Source organism: Euprymna scolopes, chromosome 21 (genome assembly GCF_053919585.1).
Source record: "Euprymna scolopes isolate OS-2025 chromosome 21, ASM5391958v1, whole genome shotgun sequence".
Classification (NCBI taxonomy): domain Eukaryota; kingdom Metazoa; phylum Mollusca; class Cephalopoda; order Sepiida; family Sepiolidae; genus Euprymna; species Euprymna scolopes.
Window position 1 is genome coordinate 37,718,591 of NC_136502.1, and position 27,442 is coordinate 37,746,032.

The 27,442-nt window shown below is 36.8% G+C and overlaps 1 protein-coding gene across 1 annotated transcript in view; it reads left to right on the forward strand.

Annotated features, from left to right (window-relative positions):
* Window positions 1–16,471: 16,471 nt before the first annotated feature.
* LOC145242125 (structural maintenance of chromosomes protein 3-like) overlaps window positions 16,472–27,442 on the forward strand; it is an 82,843-nt gene continuing 71,872 nt past the window's right edge. Inside the window, exons 1-2 of the mRNA XM_080105048.1 lie at window positions 16,472–16,677; window positions 24,090–24,165. Of these exons, the coding sequence (XP_079961174.1) occupies window positions 16,663–16,677; window positions 24,090–24,165 (91 nt within the window). The 5' untranslated portion in view covers window positions 16,472–16,662. The remainder of the gene's footprint in view (window positions 16,678–24,089; window positions 24,166–27,442) is intronic.

The window sequence follows — 27,442 nt, forward strand, 5'->3', positions numbered from 1 at the left end:
GCTTCCCCACTCCACACACAGGTGACTTTCATAGCTATAAGTCACTCACCCACTCATTTTTCTCAATGTAACAAAGCATCTTAAGCAAGTTTTTTTACATGGGGGTCACACTTATCAAGGCCCAGAAGCCACTCAGAGATAAGAGTTATTGCGTGTACAGTAATCAATGGGATAGTATCATAGAAATCGTTAGTATTGGAGATTTGATAAAGTGTCTTACTTAAGGGGCAGTTCATCAGGAATTTGTTTATGTTGTACTTGAAGACGTCCAAGTTGTAGTCAGGTGGGAAGCAGGCAAGTGGTAGAGAGTTCCACAGGCGTATACTTTTAAGGAAGAAGCTTTGCTCATGGAATTACATTTTGATTTAGGCACAGATAAAGTGTGGGGAAAATTATTGACAGTGGTTTCAGCTAGGCGGGTGTTTATTGTGAAAGATTGGTGAGGGGGGACCAGAGATTGGAGCTCAGACAAGCACTTGCCATGGAAATAACGATAAAACAAAGATAGGCTTGCAATGTCTCTTCTGCGGGAGAGAGGTTGCAGGGTAGAGAAAAGGGCATCCCCCACTAAGCCACAAAATCTATTCTGTACTCTGTCAAGGCAGGATAGGCTGTTTTTAGCAGCTCCTGCCCAGATGTAGCAGCAGTACTCCATCCTTAGACGTACTTGGCTTTTATATAGATAGAGAATTGCATCAGTAGTGAGATATCTTCCATGGCGGTAGAAGGATCCCATCATTTTTCCAGCGACCTTGGCAACAGACTTGATGTATGTGTTCCATTTCAGGTCAGGAGTAAAGGTCAAACCCAGAAGCTTATCAAAACATGAGGCCTCCCCTAGACGAGAGCCATCCATTTCAATTGATGCCAGATGAGGATCAGAGTGTTGATGACGTAAAGATAGGAGCTTGGTTATAGATGCATTAAAAGTAACCAGCCACCTCTTTCCCCACTATACCACACACTTAAGATCAGAGGAGAGAGAATCAGAGAGAACTTATGAGTACTATTTTTGTTTTCTGATATAAAATAAAAAAGATATTTATTTCACATATATAAATAATCCAATGTGATTCATATGCTGCCTTTCTGCCAAGTTTTATTAACATCGGTTCAGTAGTTTCTAAAAAAAGAAAAAACTCCCCCATTTCCCTTGTGGTTGGATTAAATATTTAAATGTTTCTAGAATACAGCATTGTTTTTTTTTAAACATTTTTTTCTAATTGACTTTATACAAAAAATATAGAAACAAATTTGTTCATTTAACCAACTTGCATCTGTGTGCATCCATTGCACAAGCTGCTATCTTCCGCTTGTTATCTTCATCCGAATCTGGTGCCTCATTTTGACACTGACTATAGTGTTAATCATTTGATCTCGATCATTGCTGTAGTAAAAGGATTTTTGGTTCTTGAACCTGACCTAACTTTGTGTCAGCGTCTTCCAGCATGTTTATGCAAGCAGCCAGAAAAAAAAGACTGCCAGAGACGAAAAAGTCAAAACACTAAAAATAAAATTGTAAAACAAGAAAATCATGTAAGTGTAATTATATGGGAAAAAAACCCAACTGTCTTTTTTTTTTCAAGAAAAGTTTTTGAATAAATCATTTTAGGACAATAACATGGAAATAACTGAAAGAAAATATCTTTTTTCCATTTCAATAAAAGTTTTGTTCAAGAAAAGTATATAAAAAATTTTTTTTTCAAGAAAAGTTTTAAATAAATCTTTTTTTTTTTACTTATGACGAGAAAACTTAGAAATTAATATATTTTTTATGACAAAAACACAGAAACAGCTGTAAAATCGTTTTTTCTTTTTTTTTTTCTAAACAAAGTTAAGTGTTTTAACAACTTTTTCTTTGTTTTTGTTGAATCATTTTTTAGTGAGCTTTTGTTTTACACTTTAAAAGCAAAATTGTAGCAAAATTTGAAAATTTAAATATTGAATTTCACTTGAAACCAATGGTATCTATTCAATTTTCATGTCGCAATAATGAAAATATCCAAAAATTATGAAAAATGATAAGGTAAAAAAGTTAATTATTAATGTAAACAGTTTTTGAAGACAACTAGTGAAAATTAAATTTTGCTAAATTGGCCAAAGATTTCCAGTTTTCAGAAAATATTTACCTCCTTTTTGTTACAATTAGAACTCTCCGTTTTTTTTTTTTTTTTTTTTTTTTTTTACAAAAACTCAAGTTTCATTAATTATCTTCAAAAACTATTTTCATCAATAATTTATTTTCTACCATATCGTTTTTCGTAATTTTTGGATATGTTCATTACTGTGACATGACAATTCAGTAGATACCATTGGTCTCACTTGAAATTCAATATTTCATTTTTCAAATTTCACTACACTAACGAAGAAGAACTAAATGTTTTTTTGTTGCTATTTTGTTTTTGCTAAATCTTTAGAGAGAGGGAGTGACTTTAAATTCTTAACTTTAAATAAAACGAAATATTACAAATTTCATTTAAAAAAACATTAATCACATCAGTGGGAATTTCGTTTTCTTTATAAACATGTTAGCCATTTTAATCTTGTGTTAATAGTTGAAAGACAAAAAGAATTAATTACTTCATGATCTTTTAAAATTTGAAAGGAATTTGAAAGCATTTAGACTGTCGAATTTAATGTCATTTTAATCTTTAAAATTCTCAATAAATCCTTATGCCTTAAAAGATTTAACGTTTTGGAAGCTATTTACACCCAATCATTTTTTAAATAGATTAAAACATTACCTTGACAACACTTAGTAATAGGTTTATAAAAATTTGCTTCAATTAATAATGTAATAACCAAACGATACCATAATTAAATTTATCTTATAAAATCCTATTTAAAAACATAATTTGGTAAAAAAAAAAAAGCAGGTCAATAAAAATAAAAACTAGTCTGTTATTTTAATCCTTTCTTAATAATTGACAAGAAAATTGCAACTTTTCAAAATTTAAATGGATTTTGAAAGCATTCAAATTTCTTTTAAATTCTTAGAAAATCATGCAAATTAGCAAATTTAAATTTAAATTAGTGTTCAGACAATCTATATATTTATAACAGTGAAATTGTCTGCATGTGTGTCTGTCTGTGTGTAGATTTCCCTACCAAATTACTCTGCCAATTTTCAGTCTACAGACTTGAGATTTGACATAAGGGGCATTGAAATTTGGGAAAATCTTTTTAATCGGTTTCCGGACAAAAATTTGGCTGTCAGGGGGTCAAATTTCAACGATTTGACCTTTGAAAACTCTACCAAATCCTCCACAAATTTTTGGTCTAAACACTTGAAGTTTTAGACATGGATCAAACTTTTTAACTTGATTTGAGCTCAAAACAATAAATGTTAAGGGTTCAAAATTGGGGTAAAACTTTTAAAAAATTGACCTCTCAGCCAATTTTTGATCTAAACATTTGAAATTTTACATAAAGTGTATTCAGACATAGGGCAAGCTTTTTAATCATTTTTTGGGCGAAATGTTCGCTACCAAGGGGTCATAGTTCAAAAGAATTGATCCTTGCTATCTGTAGCAAACTATTCAGCCAATTTTGAGTCTAAACATTTGAAATTTTACATAAAGGGTATTCAGACATGCAGCAAGATTTTTAATCAGTTTTTGGGCTAAAATTTGGCTGCCAAGAGGTTAAAGTTGAAAGAGTTGACCTTTGCAGACTCTACCAAACTCTTCCGGCAATTTTGGGTCTAAACACTTGAAATTTTAGATGTAGGTCACTTAGACATGAGTTAAACTTTTTAATTTGATTTGAACCCAAAACAATAAATTTTAAGGAGTCAAAATTGCAGTCAAAGTTTTTAAAAATTTGATCTCTGCGGTCTCTACCAATTTTCCCCTACGGTAGTTAAGGAAGTCATTACCGTACATATGCACACTTTTTAATATACATCTATGCACATAAAGTTATGAACAGTACATAGGGCCCGAGCAAAGCCGGGCAGAACTGCTAGTTAAGCAAGAAAATTGGAACTTTTTGAAGTATCAGAATTGGCATTGAAATGGGAAAGATTTTAGCCTAATTTTTAATTTCAAAAACCATTCTTTAATTTTTTTGTTCAAAACAATTTTCTATTAATGTTACTGATAAACATTTATTGATTTTTAAACTATCAATGAAACTAAAATCTACAGATCATAATAACAAATTTAGATAAAAATGGCACGAGTGGATAAATAAAGAAAAATGGCACAAAGGGTAAATGTAAATGAAAATCTCACAAAATATATAACAGGAAAACATTAAGAAGTTTGTCACATTAAAAAGAAAATTATATCTACATTTACAAGTAGATGAGAATTCATCACTACCCCCCCCCCTCCCCCCAAATGATATTGATTTTAGGCAATTTTAGAATTAGAATTGATAATTGTAACAGAATTGGTATTTATATCGCAATCAGGAAAAATATTAGAATCATCCCATCTCTAATTAAAATAGTGACAGTTTTGGAATCTATATCCATCCAATCTCATTTTCTTCTATGATAATAAAATTATGAAACTTGTATTCTAGTAAAAAATAATTTAATTATAAAATTAAATCCATAGGAGGTCATTTAGGTTTCTATGTAAACATTTCAGCCATTTTAATTCTTTTTGTAATGATAATAATAAAAAAAAGTGTACCATTTCCCCATTATTTTATATTTGTGTCTTTTTGGAGTGCCAACACATTTTCTACTGGCCTCTGAAAGGGGCGGATTAACATCATACTCAAACACCAAACTTTTACAAATATAGAAAAAAAACTAATAAAAAAAAAAACTTAAAGATATTCTGAACGTCTTACAATGGAGGAATGTACAGTCGGTATGGGCAGATAAATAAATAAATGATTAATATATAAATAATTCAATAAATCTTTTTTTGCAATGATAATAAAAAAAAGTGTACCATTTCCTCATTATCTCAACTGTTTTTGTCTTTTTGGAGTGCTAACACATTTTCTACCGACCTCTGAAAGAGATGGATTTTGCATCATCTCTGATCTTACTCAAACACCAAACTTTTACAAATATGGACCCCACCCCCCACCCACCCCGAAAAAAAAAAACTTAATGTCAGGTCAGGATAATAATTTTTTCCATTGAAATATGCAAAACAATTTTGTATTATTTGGATTCCTCAGGCTACTATTTTCATCTTCAGTATTATTTTCGCAACGTTTCGGTTCTTGTCAAACTCAGAAATCTTTCCATTGAACTCAGGAATTTGCACGGAATTTCAAACATAACCTTTTATTTAATCCACAGCGATCGTATGCTCCCATTCCGTGTGCCATGACTGGGTAGAAATCTTAAATGATTTGCAATTGTATTTTGTGTATTACTTACTGAGGATTGAACCTTCAACCCCCCAGAAAAGTGTAACTTACAACTGAATTTTACCAAATATTTTACTCACTATGCTATGGGTCCTTGCACAAGGACCCTGTAGTGGATAAAGTAATTGGTAAAAGTAGTCCGAAGAATTCAAATAATACAAATAATCAATTTTCATCTTATAAAATCTGAAACAAAGAACGCTTTATATGATTTTTTGGTTGTTGCATCAGAATCTGGTTTTTATATTTTGGTTATGAGAGAATTTAACGGAATAGAGAAAAACTTGGTTCTTAAAAATGTGTTTTTCTTTGAAGTGCAATTTTATTGTCTTGAAACCTGAAAAAAACAGCACTAAATGGAAGAGCGTTCTGTTATCTATTACCGTTTCCTGTTAAAATTGTCATTGTCTTTTATGAAATAAAAATGATAACACCATTTTTTTTTTTTTTTTTTTTACTGACTTGTATTTGAACACCAATTTGATTCTGATGATCCTTATTTTTACAAAGCGTACGGTTGGTATCTTTCTTTGTTTTTTTTATTTTACTATTTTTCCACCCCAAACAAGGCACAGTGCTACTAAGTCATAAGGGGCTACTATTTGGGACCAGATTTGCAGGGATACTATGTAGGGAATTGGGCAGCAAAATGTCTGTTCACATTACACTTGAACTTCTGCATGTCAATACAGTCAGGGAAGCAGGGGCTTGGGAGAGAATTCTAATGTTTAGCAGTTTGAAGGAAGAAACTATTTGATTAGAAGGCTTTACACCATCTAAGGATCTCTACAGTGTAGAGGTGGGATTTTTCTGCTTGTCTGGTTTATCGGGGATATTTATGTTGAGGGGGCGCTAGCACTTTGAGTTCGTCCAAGCACTTACCATTAAAGTACTTGTAAAACAGGCACCAGGATGCCATGTTTCGGCGATGGGACAGAGGTTGTAGTTTGGCCAGCAGTGCAGGATCTATTAGTTTGGCGACTCCTTTTTGAACTCTATCTCGGAATGAGAGACTAGTGGCAGATGTACCAGTCCAGATGTGACAACAAAACTCCATGTATGGGCAAATAGTGGCTTTTCAGAGATATGGGATACTCTCAGGTGTGAGTAACCTTCTAGCGAGGTAGAGAGAGCCCACCTTCCTTCCAGCAATCTTGGCAATTACCTCAATGTATTTGTTCCAGTTTATGTTGTTTGTGAATATTAAGCCTCGGAGCTTGATGGAATTACTTTCAGGTAATGTATCTTTAAGCATGACAATCAGTGATTGAGAAGGTTTTTAATAATTATTATTATTAGTCTTGCCAGCATTGAATGTTACCATCCAGTTTTAACCCCATTCCACTACAGACTGGAGATCTTCTTCTAGAGTTTTAGTCATTTCTTTAGATTCGTTTTCTCCTCATGTCTGTAATAGAGTGTAGTGCCATCAGTAAATATACGCATCTCAGAGACTATTTTATTAGGGAGGTCGTTTATGAATATCAGGAATAATAACGGTACAAGGATTGATCCCTGTGGCACACCCGCATTAATACCATGTTTAGATGTACGACCATCAAGGACAACCTGGATTTTCTTGGAGGTGTTCCTCCAGAATCTTTCTCAAATGTGCGTAATATATAAATAGCCTGTGAGGTTGCAGTCAGGTACATTGGAAGGAGGTTGGTAAGACTGGTGAACTCATGGGAGCTCTCAGACACAGCTCAGTTTTCCCGGAAATGTGACACAGAGCTGAGTCCTGCTGACACATGTATAACTTTCCGTAGCTCCATCCATCCATGTCACTGCATCTCTCACGAAGGCTGAACAATTCTGATGATTTGAAATCAATGATTGGCTGACCTTTAATCAATTGCTGGTCTAACGGTGAGTTCTACAGATTCAGGAGTCCAGGTTGGATTTCAGGTCAGCTTTAACAGTCATCATTTTTCTTTTTCCGACAGTTTTTTTCATCTTTTGGAATATTTGTTACTATTGTTCCACTCTCCATGATTTTTTTGGTAAATAACATCGTTTTAAAACAAATTGTTGATGATCTAAGGACCCCCCCCCCTTTTTTACCCATAACCCCTCCCCCCTGTTCTTTTTATACCCCTGATAATCCCGACTCCTTCATAGGAACTGGTTTGTTAATTTTCATTTGTGGAAAGACCCTAGAAACAAAGAGAGCAGCTCATTTCTATCCAGATCGATTTGAGGGGGGGGGGTCTTACTAACCGCCTAGTATTTTATTCTGTTTTTTTTTTTCTGTAAATATTGTTTTTTTTTTTTAGTACCCACCCCCTCCAACTGATGAAATGATATTAATTTTTTTTTTTGAGGGGGGGGGGAATAAAAATTGCTATAAGCCAGGAAGAATGTTAAGTAGGATTGCCCATAGTGCGAATGTGGTATTGTGGTGACTGGAGCTAGTTCAATAGAATGGACAAAAAAACATGATGCATGAGCATCATCCCACCCCACCCAACTTGTCCTTGTGCCACATTCGTTGTATAATTCTTTTTTGGTATCTTTTGTAAAATATAATCTAAGTAGGAGCAACCCATAGACTGAATGTGGTACTTTGGTAAAAGTATCTAGTGTAGGGTAAGCCCAAAAGTATTTGACAAATTGCATGACCATCGAGCACTCCCCCCCCCCCACACACAAAAAATAAACAACGATTCAGGTTTCATGCCTAAGGCAAATGATGAACTTTATAACTCCTTATGTTTTATGTAAAAAAAAAACAAACAAACAAACATTGTTGTGAATGTATTTTTTTGCTTAAATGAAATCGCTTTTCCCAACCCCGATGTAAGGAAGCTGGGCCAAGACGTCTTGTGAAGATGGCTTATTGTAGGGCGTTAATTTTGCAGGAGAAACATAATTTGATGTTTGAGAGAAAATCTTGTCATCGGATTGAGAGAGGATGCGATGCAGATGGTGGTGATTGAAAGTTTCCAATCACTTAATGTCTTCCATGCTCATATTTTTTTTCTACTCGTGTTCATGCCTTACAAAGCATATTGCCACTTGGACGTAAGGGGCTGCTATTTGGGGCCATGTCTAGGAAAGATTAACAAGATATTTGTTTATGTTACATTTAAACTTCTGCATATCAGTACAGCCAGGGAAGCAGACAGCTGTCTGCTTCCCTGGCTGTACTGATATGCAGAAGAAAGGGAATTCCAAAGTTTAGCTGTTCGAGAGAAGAAACTATTAGAATAGAAAGCTTTCTGGCATTTAGAGGCAACAACAGTGAAGGGGTGAGTTGCCAGGACTCACTGCAATCTCAAGACTGATCACTTGTATCAACACCTGGTAGATCCTTACTTTGGTGCTGCACTTTATCTCAGATCTTTACCAGAGCTAAGAATTGCATTGGCAGAAGGCATGACATGCAAGATCAATTTACACTTTGATGTCAGGCCCAACTTGACCCATGGTTGTAATGAAAGCGCCAAGATATGTAAAACTTTCAACTTCTTCAAGAGCATCAACGCTGAGAATGATGGATGTTTTGTTTGTGGGTCTCCAAGGCATTTATTTTCATTTTAAAAGCTGCGATGCAGCATGAAAACCAATTCCTATTAAAATTCTCATTTCCTTTCATGAAAGAAGAAAAAGGAAAAGAAATCAATTAAAAAAGAAATATTCTTAGATAAGCGTAGATACGAGGTGCCTTCAATAAGTTTCCAGACTTTTTTTCATATGGACACATTGATTGATAGTACACATATGAGACTCTAATCCCCTTCAAAGTAATCTCCTCCGGCTGCAATGCTGTTGTTGTTATTCCCCAACAACTTTTGGAAGGTGCCATGGAACTCCTCTTGTTTGAGCATGTCAATTATCCTCGTCACAGCCTCTTTCATCTTTTCAATTGTCTCATAACGACAGCCTATAAGTTTAGGGAAGAACCAAAAGTCACAGGGAGCAAGGTCTGGACTATAGGGAGGGTGAGGAACTGTCTTGATGCCAATCTTGTTCATAACAACGTCTTTCTTTCTGATCTTCTCTGAGCACGTTTGGGACAAACTCTGTACAAAACTTCTGCATCTTCAGTTCCTCTCGAATAATTATGCATACAGTTCTCACACGGACATCAAACTGTGCACTTATTGCCTCTATAGACACACGACAGTCCTTATTCATAAAATTCTTTATTTGGCTAATCAACTCTGGTGTTCTGACTTCTTTACTTCTACCACACCTCTCATCATCCCTCACAGACTCTTTCCTTTCCTTGAATCTCTTATGCCTCTCAAAAATTGATGCCTAATACATGCAAGATGGTCCAAAAGCAGTATGAAGTATTCCATACGTTTCTGTTGCATTTTTTCCAAGTTTAAAAAAGAATTTTATTGCATATCGTTCTTCTAAAGTGTCCTCACGTCCATGTATAGAGACAATAAGTGCAGTTTGATGTCAGTGTGGGAACTGTCCACATAATTAACTGAAACTGAAGGTGCAGAAGATTTGCACAAAGTTTGTCCCAAGAGTGCTCCATCCTTGTCACAGATTATTTGACCAACATGGGCATCAAGACAGTTCCTCACCCTCCCTATAGTCCAGACCTTTTTTCCTGTGACTTTTGCTCAAGTTTAAGGAAAACCTTAGAGGCTGTCGTTGAGACAATTGAGGAGATGAAAAAGGCTGTGACGAGGGTGTGCGAGCCTTTTCTAGTCTCGCACAAAAACACACATTCACATTTCAAGCTATATTACTTGTCGCATACATACGCGCACACAAACATACGCGCCCACGTCCACACACGTACATATATTCATGTTCGCGTACAGACACTCACATTCACGTGTATATACACACACGCTAACGTACACACATGTACTCACACACGCACGCACGCATGGACAACGTCACTTCTGCTTTCAAAGGAAATCCACACATGCGCAAAAGACCACTGGAAACGAGTATAAAAGAGAGAGCAATAACCGGCTTCTTCCTTTTCGAGACTACCCAACAAGAGACGCACACCAAACTAAACACGTGTTGTACCTTTTTCTTTCACTTGTTTCTTTTACAAAAGAAATTCCTGTTCGTTTAATTCAATTTAACACGTCGTTCGTTTCTTCCTTGAGACAATTCATTTTCCCTATTTTGCACCACCACCACAAAATGGTGACAACCGAACGCGAGACTAACAAGCCTTCTATGCCACAAGTCCACAACAAACTGGCGCCCGACTGACGCGAAACCAACAAGCATGGCGACCCTACCGTTTTGAAATTAATTGTTTTGAGCGAGACGTGCGTTAAAGAAAAAAACGAACTTTTAAACAAAGAAAAACAAGTAACCTACTACCGACAAGTACCTCAACGAACAACAATGACGAAACCCCTCGTCAGACTTGGCAGAAAACGAACACGGAGCTGTCGACTTCATAGCGAATTTAAAAAAAAAAATTTGAGCTCGACAAACATTTTCACGGTTTCCTGACATTACCCTGCAACAAACGCGAGGAGCAAAATCACATAGGCCTATGCAATTCCCTCCCGCACAGCAGACGCAACAACAAAGAAACAGGACATCCCTATCAACTCATAGGAAGAAGTTGAATCAACAATACGAGTTGAGATGCACCATGCACGCTGATAAACTCACAACTTGGAAGTTTCGTTGACAGCCGGCAACCACGAACGAATGCACAACAAACGCCCATACAGACAATGTACACACATTACCGCAGACTCACATGCGAAGACACCGTCAACATGAAAAAAAATTTTCCTTCCAAACGAACAATTCACTTCTCTGTCCAAGCATCTCTTTGCACATGTCAGCACACACACACAAAAAAAAACAAACAAACAAATGTCAGCCTAAAAAAAAAAAAAAAAGAGTAAACGCATTTTCCCCGCGTAAGTAAATATTTTTTTTTACGAACACACTCCGTTTTTGACATTCCGTTCCTTTTTGACGTTTTTCAAACAACCACACAAACAGCAAAAAAAAAAAACAAAAAAAAAAGGACAAAAAATCAATTGCCGAAAACATTTTTTACAAAAAAAAAAATGTATATATATATAAATATATATACACTGCATAAATATTTTTTTTCCTAGGAAGGGGAGCATTGTGCGAGCCTTTTCTAGTCTCGCACAAAAACACACATTCACATTTCAAGATATATTACTTGTCGCATACATACGCGCACACAAACATACGCGCCCACATCCACACACGTACATATATTCATGTTTGCGTACAGACACTCACAGTCACGTGTATATACACACACGCTAACGTACACACATGTACTCACACACGCACGCACGCATGGACAACGTCACTTCCGCTTTCAAAGGAAATCCACACATGCGCAAAAGACCACCGGAAACGAGTATAAAAGAGAGAGCAATAACCAGCTTCTTCCTTTTCGAGACTACCCTCCTAGGTGGTTGGTTGGCACGCTAGCCACCGCCGTTTCGGCAGGCGCGCACACACGCGTCATGTCCTCTGCGACTATGTATGGGGCACAAGCTAACAGACAGTATGTACACATTCTCACTCTTTCTCTCTCTATCTACTACTGGTCCCTGAGAACACCTTCGCGTAGCTGACTGCTAACTGACGTCAACTCTCTATCCTCTCCTTTGTCTACACACTGGACTATCATTCCAATTTCCACTACAACACTCACTTCTCTTCCCACGCGCGAACAAACGATAGTGACCCGAACTTGAGATGAACACACATTTCCTTTTCTTTCTACAACACCAGTCCCGCAACGAACATTGGTTACACACACGCGGACATGAACACATGTTATAACTAAAACATTCTTTCAACAGTAAATAAACGACGTTTATCTTATCCATCAATTGAGTCTTCGTTTCCTTCAATTCCATTCGTTTCATTATTTTCTTGTAGCGAGCTAGGGTATTATATCCTGGTCCGTTACAAGGGTCATTGACACACTCACACGAGAGGACTTCCATGGGGCCTTCCAGAAGTTGTTGGAATGGTGCAACAGGTGGATTGCAGCTGGAGCAGATTACTTTGAAGGGAACTAGAGTTTCATGTGTGTTCTATAAATAAAAAAAGTCTGGAAACTTATTGAAGGCACCTCGTGAATACATTGTTCTCATCCAGTTAATAACATTAGGCGCTCTTTACGTGCTTTGGAAATCAATTACATTGAACAAGATTAAAAAGAATCATCATCCATTTTACATACTGGCATATGGTGGACGGTTTTTCGAAATTAACTTCCAAACTAACATATTTCTGGCCAGGTCTTTATTTATCCCTCTTCCTCCAATGTTTTCTTTGCTTTCACCTGTGAACTGAACTTTCTACTTCAACTGCGATGTATCTACATGGACGACGCAATCGCTTCCATGGGAACCATTAATCTCCCATGCCAGTATAACAGATTGAGGTGGGTAGACACCACATTTTATATTGCAGAACTTTCTGAATTCACTCTTGTAGATCTGCCTATAAGCGAAGAACTCAATCTTAATGTAAAAAAAACGTTAATGCGATCGTGAAGACCTAGAGCTGAGACGATCACTTGTATCTAGACTGAACATACTCAGAGCAGTTTGATGGAATCACCAATTCCAATGTGACAGTGAAACATTTTTTATTGATCCCCCACATAAATGCAGCATCCAACTCAAAAACAAATTAAAGCAAGAGACTCACAGAAAAGAAACTGCTAAAGGGGGAGAACTCAAGTATTTTCTAAGCAGAAATTTTTCAAATTTTGTTTTATTTTATGCTATTGTTTGTATTTTCGATTTCAATAAAATCATGTGTAAGTCACGTAGAAATGAGGAAAAACATGCGCACAAGGAGTGGCTACACTCTGTTATTAATATTGCGCTACGACCAATGTTAAGATTGCTAGGGATGCCCAATTTTTTGTGTAAAATCACCAACATTTTACACATTATCAGCCACATCATCATTTTGTGTCTATCGTATAATTGTGCATACTTTTTACGGATGCTGCTAGTCACTTTAATTGAATCAGGGAAGCAGTGTTTTTTTTTTTTTTTGTTTTTGCTATCGTTTATGTTAATTTCAGTGTACATTCTTTTTTTTTTTTTTTTTTTTTTTTTTTAAATAAGCGCTAAAATTAAGTTGGCCCCCTCCAGAAATAAACATCTTTTAACAATTAAAATAATTTCATGTTGTAGTTAAATTTACTGTTTTATAATTGCCAATAGTCATTTTCATATTATATGAAAATATTTTTTTTTAAATTAGAAAACCATACCCATAAATCTATATTTAAAACTTCATATCACGGAATATTGGAATTTTATTCTATTTAAATCTTTTAAAAATAAATTATTTGTTAGAATTCTGTTTTTCTTTTTGTGTTGTAATTTAACTAATTATTATATACGTTATTGAGAAAAATCTTTGATTTTTTCAAACATAATAATATTGATTTTATGTCTATTTTTTATTTATATCTTCAACTTCAAGGTAAATGGAATAAATAATGGGTTTATATATATATATATATATATATATATATAAAATAACTATTTTTTAATTATTTAAACTCTTCAGCTTTATAAAATGTTTCAATTTTTACGAATCTAAATTTATTTTGTTTAGTTTTCATAACATGAAATATGGGAAGGGGGTAGAACACCTAAAAAGAATTTCCCCTCACATATTTAATGAAAACTGCTTTTAAAATATAAGTTAATTTAAAATTGAGTACGTATAAAAAAATTCATGAAAATCTGACCATTAGTTGATTTTTGCTCGATTTTTTAAACACGGGTGTGTTTACAGCTTCAAAATGATCACTACAGGAACATTGTTTTAAGGTGTCAATAATGTAAACACAATTTTGGTCTTGCATTTTCATTATTTTCGTACGCTATAAAAAAAAAAATTACTAGTTTATTTGAAGCTTCTTCTTTTACATGGTATAAAAGTTATGATTCATGGAAGTCCCGTCAATTTGCTCTGTTTTGACCCGATCTTGGTTTTTGATTGCAAAGTCAAAGCTGTTTCTTGGTCTACGAAAATGGCAAGTGGCAGGTCGGAAAAGGAAGAAGCCGCTTATTGCTCTTTTTTTTATACTTGTTTCCGGTGGTCTTTTGCGCATGTGTGGATTTCCTTTGAAAGGGGAAGTGACGTTGTCCTTGTGTGCATATGTGTGCGCGTGTGTGAGTACATGTGTGTACGTTAGCATGTGTGTATGTACACGTGAATGTGAGTGTATGTACAAAAACGTGAATATATGTACATGTAATAATGTTAAAGATAAGAAATATTTTTAAGGCTTTCACCCACAAACCCTATGCAGCGACATTGCCTTCGCTTGATAATTAAGTTTGTATTTGGGTGCATATTAGTCATACTTTCTCCAAAGAATATGAATTGCTTTGAAATGAATCTTTTGTAATTTGAAAAACTACCGTTAAATAACTATTCACTTATGACTCATATTTGCAATTATGGCTCAGAGATGGCGACAAAACAAACCTAGTAAATTCGTCTTATTCATATAAAAAAAATCATCATTATCAAAACATGATTTATTTACACAAAATTTGTTGAATTTAATTGAAGTTGTTAAACATTTAGCAACAATATTTCAACTGGCGACAATTTAGTGAAACGCACTAAAGAACATGGCGGCCGCCCGCATAATGCAAAAGTGCCACATTGTTTACATGTATTAAAAAATATTTTAGAAAATTGTTGTTCTTTATTTATTTTCGTAATTATTGCTTTCTAGCGTTATTTTTTTTTACTTATGCAGAATACGGACGTGCTGAAATAATAATGCTATGATTTATAAAATAGAAACCCATTTTAACACCAGAGAGTGCGCCAGCTTTTTTTTTTTTTTTTTTAAATTATTCTGTACTTTCACTTAACATTTGGACAAATTGTACCGCAAAATTTATTTTAACCTGAAAATCACATCTAAAAATAACACGGTCCGTACTATTCTGTATTACATTTTGATTAATGATAATAATAATTTTTTTTTTTTTTTTAAATAATAAAAAAAAACACAATGCAACAATTTCAATAATATATCAGTCACAAAAAGCAAACAAAAAATACTACTACAGTTTATTGGCGAAAATGGAGACGCCATTTTTTCGGGCACCAGTCATCAGAATCAGAGGAAGGACCGAAGTATAAAATAAATAACAACGAAAAAATTTAAACTATATAATGATTACTTCCGGAAAGAACTAATTACTTCGTGCTCCAGCCTAGTATAAACACCCCAACCTCCCCATGTTAAGAACGGCTTTCGAGTTTGGGAGGGTATTTATTCCGAAAACCGTTCTTTACATGGTGAGGTTTGGGGGTGTTTATACTACGCTGGGCTGGGGCACGTAGTAGTTAGTTCTTTCCGGAAATAATCATTATCTAGTTTAGATTTTTTGTTATTTATTTCATACTTCGGTCATAGTTTAAAAATATTGATTTCTTCCTCTCATTCTGATGACAGGTGCCCGAAAAAAGCATCTCCATTTTCAGCGATAAACTGTAGTAGCCCGCCCCCCAAATAGACGATATAAATAAATTAAGTGAATTTTCGTCTTTTTTTTTTTCCGCTTCAGGAACCTATCTTTCATTTTGTGTAGTCGCTTTATCGGCAATGATATTTCGTTATCGGAATCGAATCAATATCCATAGCCGGGGAGAGACAGATATCTAAAATTATTATTATTTTTCTATTTACTACTAATCGAATATTTATAGAAATAAAACTTAGGGTACTTGTTTATATAGGCGTTCTTTTAAACCAACGCATTCTAGGTGAACGCATTAATATATAATTGCGTGTCGTTTATACAAATCTCGCTTTAACACGTAAAAGTACGACATGTAATAATGTTTTCACCTGAAATGTTGGTTTGAAAGATCAACAATCTAAACAGGCACCATAATTAGCACGAGTGAAACCAAAATGAATTTGAAAAAATCCATTTGTCCTTTTTTTTTTTTTTTTCAGTGAACATGACTTTTTTTTTTTTTCCACTAGTCCACTACACCAGCGTAAACAATAAAAATAGCTCTGAATAAAATTGAAAATCGTATTTTTAATACAAGGGAGATAATCCTTGCAAAGTTTGAAACGCATTAAAAAAAAAAAAAAAAAAAAACGCGATTATCTCCCTTTGTTCCGCCGCCATATTGTTTTTTATATTGAAGAACGTAAGCGGCCTTACCAACCAGTTTTACCGCCATTTGTGTTGGAGGAGATAATTTAGCGATTTTCTAAATTCGCTTTTAACAGCGGTTTATTTGTTTTTCCACCCTCCCACAAAAAAGCACATCTGTAATATGCTATAAATATATACACGCGCCAAAATGTACATTAAACAGGTAAGTAAACATTTATTTGCGCTTGAAAGAAATATGATAAAAACAACAACGAATCGAGCAAAAAAAATGTTATTATTGTTTATGAACTCAACTTGCACGCCTCTGAATTCCATTCGATTATGGTTGATTTTTTGTTTTGTTTAAAAGATGAAAAATACCTCAAATAAATGCAATCCGTGCAATATTTCATGCGTCTAAATTTTATTTGATATTATTGAAATATTAAGTAAAAATGTAAACATTTAAGTTTTAGAGCTAGGAAGATCGAAGAGAGGAATTGAAGAATTCAATATTCTAAAAGATTTTTTGGTACGTGTACAGTTTAATCAAAACATCGAATAAAAATATCGAAAAAAGTTTATATTGTACGTATCCGTTATGGAATGAAGTTCTCTGAAAAAAAAAAAAAAATACACTTAATTTCATCAAGTAGTTTTTTTTTTTTTTTTTCAGCGAAAAAAATTTGTTATGATACCGAGCAAAAGGTTCGATTTTTAGGAAGAAAAGCTAGTATTAAAGATGAGGAGGGAGTGTCGGCGCTTTAAACTGAATTATCTCCTCGTGGCGCGTTTAAAAAATTCAAAGATTACTACCTTCAACGTGTTGTCATAAAAACGTGTTTTTCCGATGTAAAAAAAACAAAAAAAAAAACAAACAAACTATTCGATCAAATGAAGTTAAAAATTTTTTTCGGAGATCTTCCTTCAGTCCAAAACGGATACATACAATGTTTCTATATTTTCATTTTTTAATGTCTTGATTAAACTGTACAAGTACCGATTGTTTAAAATATTATTAATTGCAAAACTATATATTATGGTTTAATTTTTTGAAATTGTATTTTTTGTTTATAAAAAAATTTTTTTTTTGATCAACACCTACAACTTGTTGGACATCTAAAAAAAAAAAAAATCCAACCAAGCATATTATCCTATTTCAGTCACCTAAATTATTTAGCATGAAATGGGTTTCAAAAAAATTAGCATGGTCTGTATTATACTATAATACATACCGTGCTAATAATTATACTATAATACAGACCGTGCTTTTTTTTTTTTTTTTTTTTTTTTTGATAGAATTAACGGGGGTGGGGGCTTTGCCCGGTTGTAAAATACGTTTAAATATATTTTAATTTGTTCAGATTTCGTATATATTATAGAGTCATGATTTCAAAAGGAAAAAAAAAAGGTATTTGGGCGCCATCATCTAGAATTGAAACCGAAAGCAAAACTGTAGCATTCAAAGCTGGTGACGTTACCACCACTACCAACATGACACGCATATGAACTGATTAAAAATAAACTAACATGAATGTACAAAATATATAACGATTTTATTTTCAATTTTAATCCCTTTTAGTCCGAATTTACTTCCGTTTTGCGCAGATCCTTCTGCTTCATGTTGAATGCCCTGAAAATGTCCCTTCTGATTAATGTTCTAGAAGTGTAAGCCATGTTTAGTTTCAGAACAGTTTCCGATGGTTCGTTGTTCTAAACAATTCTTGAGTGGTGACTGGTTTGCAGTAGACAGAACAGTTTCCGATGGTTCGTTGTTCCACACAAGTCCTGAGAGGTGACTGGTTTTGCAGTAGACAGTTCCACAGAGCAAAAGATTGTTATCGTGTTGAGACGGAAAAAGCATGCGAAATTGCTACAAAAAGGTTTAATATTTATGGAGCAATTCTGGTTTCTGATTGGTTGGTAGCAGAACGTTAATTAATTCGATTCGTCAGTTCCTAGCAGCATCGTTTATAAATAGAATTGTTCGACTGTGTAGGATCATACCCCGTTATGAATCTGGATGATGGGATGTGTCTCCTAGTGGCTTCGGCTGCAGGGAAACAGGGTAGAAGTACTCGTCAAGGATCCGTTCTTGACACTCAGCCCGACAGGTGAGGGGCCAGTTCCTGGCCCAGCACCTGTCGGACTGAGGTACACCGTCTGGGTAATACCTAGAAGATCCACCCTCTCAGGCCTTGCCACTGGGCTTTCCGGTGGAGTAAGTTTATCGCTTACTGTCTGAGGCACCCCGACCGCAGAATGCAGACAGAGTTACTTAGGCAATTTTTACAATTGCAGGAGTGCCCCTCCTTTAGGGGAGCCTGCTGGTTTCCCACTTTCTGGCCTTGTGCCACATTTTGCTGTCGTGGGCAGCAAATAAATCCCCTACCCCAATATGAATCTGACTCGTCTTTCTGCGCTTTACTTATCACTGTTATTACTCTCTTTGTTATTTGTTAGATTTGTTATTGCTATTCAGTTAAATTTTCCTCCTACGTTATTTGTTATTGGAGTGTTATTTTTGCTTTCTGCCTCCACCGGCGATGGCGTCAGCCACCAGGACACCGATGGAAACTCTACCAACCAAGAATTCTAACGACAACATGGAAAACCAGGAATGAATGAAGCCTCCAGCCATAAAGATTGATGTTAAGGACTTCATTGAGAAAGCCAAACTATGTGTGGAATTTGTCACAGACAAAGGCGTCAAGCTTGATCTTCCAAGGTTGGAAGAGATTACAAAAAAAACTATCCTTTTGTTCGTAGTAGATAGAAAGACCAAGAAACTGATTCGTTCAACGAAAGACCAAGTTGCTAAGTTAATCGCGAAAACAGGCTTGAGGCCTGAAAGAATAACTAAATGTAGAGGCTACAATACATGGAATGCATTATTCAAGACCGAGGAAGAATGTATCAACAAGGCCAAAAAGGAGATAATCACCAAAGACTTCATATTGAGAATGGAGTACATGGGAAGGAGGAGTATGTCAGTTTCAGTTTTCGAGATCCCAGTGGTTGTCTCTGGGGAATATTTGTGCGCGTTTCTCCTTCAGTTTGGAAAAATAACTGGTGTGAGCTTGGACGGATTCCAAGGAACATGGACATTTGAAACTTGGCTGAATACGGAAGCATTCAGTAAAATTCCTTACTATATTTAAGCAGGGGAAGAGAAACTACCACTAGTGGTAGCCAAACGTCGCCCAGCTTGCTGGATATGTGGAGAGGTAGGGCACCTCACGTTCACATGCCCTAAAAGAACTCACACAACCCAACAGACACACAAAAAAACGAAGCCCAGAACAACAGACACCCAAAATAGGATACAGTATCGCCACTAAATCATCTACCACTATTACTCCCGTCACAAGCACCCATGTAAGCCCGATTAAGAAAGTCACACTTAACCAATTCGAGCAATTGTGCAATTCAACAAATGAATCTCCAGTAAAAGCACAAGAGTGGACACTTGTAAAAAACAAAAACCTTCATCCCCAAAATCATATGCACAAAGTCTGGAAAAAGAAAGAATTGAGACAATGTGTACAAAAGATCTGGGTGGCAGCAAGTTTAAGCTGCTAAGTAAATTAAAGGACAAACTTGACCAAGAACGGAAAACTCAGAAAAAAGAAACCAAGCCATTCCCAACTCTCTCTTTCCTGATTCCTCCCCAACAAAAACACGAAAACTACCAAAAAGAGAAAAAAAACTGACAACACTTGTCTCTAAAAAAACAATCAGCACCCAAACCCTCCCCTTTTAATACCCCCTGCAACACCCCTCAAAATACCCCTCCTCCTTCCCCAATGAAAACTGACATGCCTCCCCCTTCTCCTCCTGCCTCCCTGCCTCCCGCGACCCCATCGGAAAAAAAAAGGCCACGAAGTCCATCTACTGAAGCTGAACCCCGAAAGAAAAAGCTCCCTTACCCCACAGGTAAAAACGTTTGCAAAATAACCCCAGAGCAAGAAACAATGATGAAAAATCACAATAGGAAAGACTACAGGGCACTTTATGCCTTCAAAACAGTAAAAAAAATTAGAAGTAGCTAACACGGAAAACTTTAAAGCTGCAAGAAGGCTTCTTACAGTTGTAAGGAATCGGGAAGAAGCTATTGGCTTATGGTGTATGCTGGAGGAAGTAAATTCAGCTTATGACATTTTTCCTCCAGCTGCAGTTTTTAACGACAAGGACCTAACAGAAATCAGAAAGACATGTGTTAGGCGGGTCCCCATAAAGGTTCATCCATCTTTATATCGGGCCCTCAAACTAACACATCGGCGGTCTGTCCCCGGATGAGGCCATCACCACTGAGATGACCACTGGGTCTATGGGGACTGCTGTCCGTGTCTTGACACCGTCTATGTTTATTCAGGATTCTCAACCCTAAGTAATCCAAGATGGCCTTAAGATTAGCTACTTTGAATGTTCAAGGGTTGAAGGACGCCTCTCGTAAACTTCAAGTTGCACGTGACCTTCAACGCCTCGGTGTGGATATTTGTTGTTTACAGGAAACTCACTTTATTCCAAGTGATTACCAGGGTGTGCTCCTTAGAGACTTTCAGCTCTACTCAGCACATTTTGATACCCATGCAAGAAGGGTTACCTGGCTAGTTAAGCGCACTCTTGATGCATCGTGTGACCCTGTATATGCAGATCCGGAAGGAAGATTGCACGTACTGGATGTTACCGTAAAGGATGTGGCATTTCGTTTTATTGCGGTTTATGCGCCCAATAACCGTATTGAGCTAGTTTCCTTTTTTCGGCGAATCAAGCCTTTCATGAATTCGTCTCGTCGGTTAGTTTTAGCGAGAGACTGGAACGCGGTCCTGGATCCCTAGTTAGATTGCGGGGTTAATACCACAAGGGCTACTAACCAGAACCGGGATGCTAAGGCATTTCGAGACTTTATCGACAAGTTTGATCTTGTCGATAAATTTCAAAACGAAAAACCTGGGGATTTAGCATGAACTTGGACAGGTAGACACGGCTCCGATCCGGTGCAACTGTCGAGTTACATTGATCGGTTCTTAGTTAGGAGAGTCGACCTAGGTCTTTTAGACTGTCCAAGTTTTCATAATATAGTTTATTCGGACCATAGGCTTGTCCCGGTTTGAGTAAACTGAGATAGTGTTAACCCTAGGATGGCTAGTTACTGGAAGTTCAACATGTCGTTGTTCGATGTGAAGGACTTCCGGGAACAGCTTCTACTAACCATACAGAGGGAATTGACGGGGGCTATTATCGGAAATAAGTGGTGAGGTAACCTAAAAAAAGTCATTAGGTTCTTCGCTGCTGATTTCAGTCGCCGGCTCAACCTTAGTTCTAGAGCAGCGAAAGCAGCACTAGAAGATAGATTAGAAAGGGTAGTGGATGAGGGGGATAGTGCTAGTTATACTATAGTTAAGGCTGAACTGGACTCCTTGGATAACAGGGAGGACCAGGGATTACTAGTTAGAGCTAGATTAAAAAGAGCGCCAAACGAGGCAACAAATATGGCCGCATCACTGCGTGCGGAGGAGTTTCGACGTTCTGCTGATCGACACATCGCCAGTGTCACATTGCTGGACGAATGAACCATAACATCGAATGACGAAATTTTGGAGGGTTTCCGGGCTCATTTTCAGGAGCTTTTTACCAAGGAGCCTGATTTGACTATTGACAGTTTGACACCTATTTAGCCGACTTTTCTCGCCTTGAGGGGACCGAAGCGGCTAGATTTGAAGGTAGCATAAAAGAGGAAGAAGTCCTTGAGGCCTTGAAACAGGTCGGGCTAGACAGGACCCCTGGGATTGATGGTCTGCCCTACGGGGTGTATTTGAGGCTGTCGCCCATTTTTATTCCTTTGATGGTCGTACTTTTTAACTCCTGGTTTAGGAACGGGTGATAACCTCAGTACTTTACCCAGGGGATCATTAAATTGCTACGCAAAGATAAAAATGGAGGGGATGGGATAGGTAATTTCCAGCCCTTAATGATGTTAAACACAGAGTTAAAGATTTTGGCCAAGATTTTAGCAAATCATCTGCAGATTGTCTTACACCGTCTAATAAGTCCAGAACAGACTTGTTCTGTTAAGGGCCGGACAATTCAAGATAATTTGCACACGATACGCGTGATCGTAGAAAAAGTCGATACAGAAGCCGTGCTCATCAATTTAGATCAGTTCAAAGCATTCGACAGAGTAGACCATCGTTACCTAGGGGCTGTTCTTTGCTCGACTGAGTTTGGTCCCCAGTTTTGCTCTTGAATTCGCCTCTTGTATGCCAACCCCGGTGCTATGGTGGAAGTGAATGGGGTGAGATCGAAGCCCTTCATGTTAACAAGATCTATCCGTCAAGGTTGTCCATTATCACCGATGCTATATGTGCTGGCGCTTGGGCAATATTTGCTCCAGCTTCAGGTGAATCCGGTCCTTTGCGAGATTACTTTGCCAGGTGGCTCTACCCCGGTAAAGTATACCGCCTATGCCGACGACGTGACCGTGCTTTTAACGAGCAGTACCGAGATTAGAGTCGTCGACATAGAAACAAGTCAGTATGCCAAGGTCACAGGGGCCATAATTATTAGCGATGTTAGCAATCGCTATGCAGCAGTTTACATTTTCTGCGGGACAGTTTTTAATGAGGTCAAAGATCTGGTTTGTTTGTTTTTACCCAACTTTGGGGAAAACCAGCTCCCCCGTTTATTAGGGGAGTTTCCAGATGAAAGCAATTGTCTGATATCACGGTGAAAAGCCAACATTGACCAAATGTTTACATTGCTTTCGGGAGACTCCGGCCAGGAAACTGCCGATTCGAAGCCAGTTTCGCTTTTTTATATTGAAAAGCGAAAGAAACATGCGGCGATCTAAAAATCTGGAAAAAAATAGAATGTGAAAGTCAGGCAAATTAAATAGACATGCGACCCCTGTTCATAACTCGTAGATATTATCATTTAGACAGCATATAAAAAGTTTTAAGAAGGAGTGAGCTGACCGAGAAGCCCAGCGAAAAAAGCCTTTTGCAGACATACACAAAAAGCGAACAAACACACACACATTTTCGCTTTTCTATATATAGATTGGAATTCATTATTGAGATGAGTATTATTTATTAATTTTATTTATTGCGGACTATTATCCTCAGCTTTATTAGTTGTTGTTTCACAACGTTTTGGCCAACTATTCCTCTGGCCTTCGTCAGGTGGTAACCACGACGGGATAGGAACTCTGAATCTCCTAACTGCATTCTCAGCAATTACTACCATCCATAGTTGTTGTTTTCTCACCACGTTTTGGTCAAATAAGCCTCTGGCAGGCTACCACCTGATGAAGGCTAGAAAAATACTTGGCCGAAACGTTGTGAAACAACAACTAAGAAAGATGAGGATAAAAGTCTGCATTAAATAAATAAATTGATGATTTTAGTTGGAAATAAGTGCTCGATCTCTTGACTGAAATTAAATTTTGGTTGCATTTTTATTTAAATAAATAATAGTAAATAATATTTGACTTAAATAAAATTTATAGTAAATAATAAAAAATAATTCTTAAAGTTACATCTTTATAAGAAAAACACACCCGCACACACATAATCTTATTGATATAAAGTACGAAAATGAAAAAAAAAAAAATGTTTGTTTTTATCTGACCAGGTAATTATCCAGGGTTTCCGGAGTTACCGTGACCAGACTGTCGTGGAGCCCTTCAGTCCTAGACACAATGTCATCGGTGAGTTTTTGTATTTTTTTTCTGTCTTTTTACTTCATCATGTTTTGGTATTTAGGGTGCAGCAAGTGTCCCAGACTCCAGGATGATCAACACCAGGTAATGTCTTATAGTTGCTCTCAATACGGTTCAATCCAGAGAGTTGGCTTCAGATCACTTTTTATGTACTCAAACCAGATCTACTACAGTGTTTGGGATTGGCCATGCATGGAGTATTGTTGCCACATTTGAGCTGATGCATCCACTACAGTCTCTCCCTTTTAGACAAGGTCCTGCACTATCAACCAAGCTCCAACTCCTGTCCCATCACCATAATATTGCATCCCTGTGTCTGTTTTGCAAGTCTTTTAATAGAATTTGCTCCGATGAACTCCCCTCCTCCGACATAAATATCCCTGACTAACACAAGCAGCACAATCCTACACCTTCATTGTAGAAAAACCTTCTACTCCAATGGCTTCTTCCCTCAGACTGCTAGAATTTAGAATTCCCACCATGTTTCGTACAAGTATGCAGAGTTTAAATATAACGTGAACAGACTTCTTGCTTCTCAACTCCATGTATATAGTCCACTGTTGATATGTTCCTAAATAATAACCCCTTTTTTTTTTTTTTTTTTTTTTTTTTTTTTTTTTTTTACAAAGGCATCACCACATTATCAAGGCCCAGAGGCCACTCAAGGATAAGGGTTAAAGAGTGTACAGTAGAAGTTGGTCAATATAGTAATCATTAGTAATGAAAATTTGGTAAATTTAATAACTTATATGGAACGGCTCATCAAGAACTTATTTACTTTAGACTTGAACAAAACCATATTGTAGTCAGCCGGAAAGCAGGAAAACGGAAGACAATTCCACAGGCGTGCAGTTCTAAGAAAGAAGCTTTGTTCATGGAATCTACGTTTAGGTTTAGGCACAGATAAAGAGTGGGGGAAATTATTGATAGTGTTTACAGCTAGACGAGTGTTTCTTGTGAAAGTTTGGCGAGGGGGGACCATAGATTGAAGCTCAGTTGAACACTTTCCATGAAAATAACGATACATCAGAGACAAACTCGCAACATCTCTTCTGTGAGATAGAGGTTGCAAGGAGGAGAAAAGGACATCTCCTACGAGGCTACGAAGTCTATTTTGAACTCTATCAAGGCAGGACAAGTTCTTTCTAGCAGCTCCTGCCCAGATGTGGCAACAGTATTCCATCCTTGGACGTACCTGGCTCTTATATAGATAGAGAATAGCATCAGCAGTGAGATATCTACTGGATCGATAGAAAGATCCCACCATTTTTCCAGCGGCCTTGGCAACAGATTTGATATACGTGTTCCATTTAAGATCAGGAGTAATGGTCAAGCCCAGAAGCTTGTCAAAACTTGAGGCCTCCTGAAGACGAGAGCCATTCATTTCAATTGATGACAAATGTGGATTAGAATGTTGATGATGTAAAGAGAGAAGCTTGGTTTTAGATGCATTAAAAGTAACCAGCCACTCCTTTCCCCATTGTACTACGTGCTCAAGATCAGAGGAGAGAGAATTGGAGAGAACTTGCTCGTTTACTGTCTTAGATGTGGTACCATAAATGGTAGTGTCGTCAGCATAAATGTCTACAAATGATGTAAGGATATGATTTGGAAGATCATTAATGTAGATCAGGAAAAGAGTTGGGCCCAGGATGGATCCCTGAGGGACACCGGCATTAATATTGTGAGCTTCTGATTTTTGCCCCTCAACTACTACTCTTATGAATCTATCAGAAAGAAATGATTTAATAATTGAGAAGACTTTTCCAGCTATACCATAGCTAGCGATCTTATGAAGTAAACCTTTATGCCATACCCTATCAAAGGCTTTAGATATGTCAAGAGCAATTGCCCTAGAAAGATTGCCACCGTCGAGAGATTTGCTAATCCTATGCGATATAACTGTAAGGACATCTGCTGTAGATCTAGCAGAACGGAAACCATATTGAGTGTCACTAAGAAGGTTATTTTTGTTGAGATGTTTGATTACTTCTGTATTTAATACAGATTCTAGCAACTTACTCATGACGCACAGGAGACTTATTGGCCTGTACTGAGAGGGGGATGAGCGATCACCTGAATTCTTAAATACAGGGCATACTGATGAGATTTTCCAGGGAGATGGGAAACTATTCTCCTTAAGACAACGTTTAAACAGTTTTGTAAGTATGGGCGCTAGTTCAGGTTGAAGTTTTTTGAGTACTATGATTGGAATACCATCAGGGCCAGTTGCTTTACTGGAATCAAGGTTTTTGATTAGTTTGGCAACATCACGTACAGATATACGTATATCACATAGCGTATTTTCTGATACAAGAGGAAATATTGGGGGTTGGCGGTCTTGGTCGCAAAGGGTAGAATTAGCTGCAAAGTTCTTGACAAAGAGTTTGGCTTTGTCTGATGCTGACGAGATTACCTCAGATCCATTGATAATAGTTGGGATGGAGCACACGCTTCTGTTCAGGATTCTGTTTGCTATTTGCCAAAACTGGTGGGAACCAAGCCGCTGCTCAGCTACTTTGGACTTAACAGATTGAGCATACAACTTTCTTGCGTTCCTTATTACTTTCTTACAATGGTTGCTGGCAGTCCTGAAAACGGCTTTAGTTTCCATACATCTATTACGTTTGAAGCAGTGGAAAAAGTGATTTCTGTGCGCAATGGCAGCAGCACATTCTGGAGAGAACCATGGCTGGCTGTTAGGTTTTTGCTGAAACTTTTTAGAGGGTATGAAATGGTCAATACCTACAATTAACCATTCAGTTAGGTCTAATACTATAGAGGACACATCCTTTTTAAACATGGAATGCAGAGGTAGATCAGATATAAATGTACGGAAGCTATCCCAGTCAGCCTTAGTGTATCGATATACTGTACGATGAAGAGGTACGTCTGGGGACTTATTACATTTCATTTTTATCTTAATTGATACAACCTTATATCCAATTGGTAATATGCCTTGTTTGAGGTGAACAAGAGTAAAACAAAAATATCTATATTTTAGCAACAGCAGAAATATAAACAACAATGCACATTTATTTGCTCTGGGTCATAATTCTTTGGTTGTTTGATCATATATTTTTCAATACTGTAATATTACATTCTTTGCAATATACATTATAGATAGTCTTTTTCCCCGTTGTTCATTCCTCGTTAAAAGGCAGCAGGGGGTCGGGGACATCAGCCCAGTAAACAGACGCAAACTAAAAAGGTTGACTAACTCCCCATCTGCTGCGTCCTGTCACTGCCTTTCGTACAATTATGT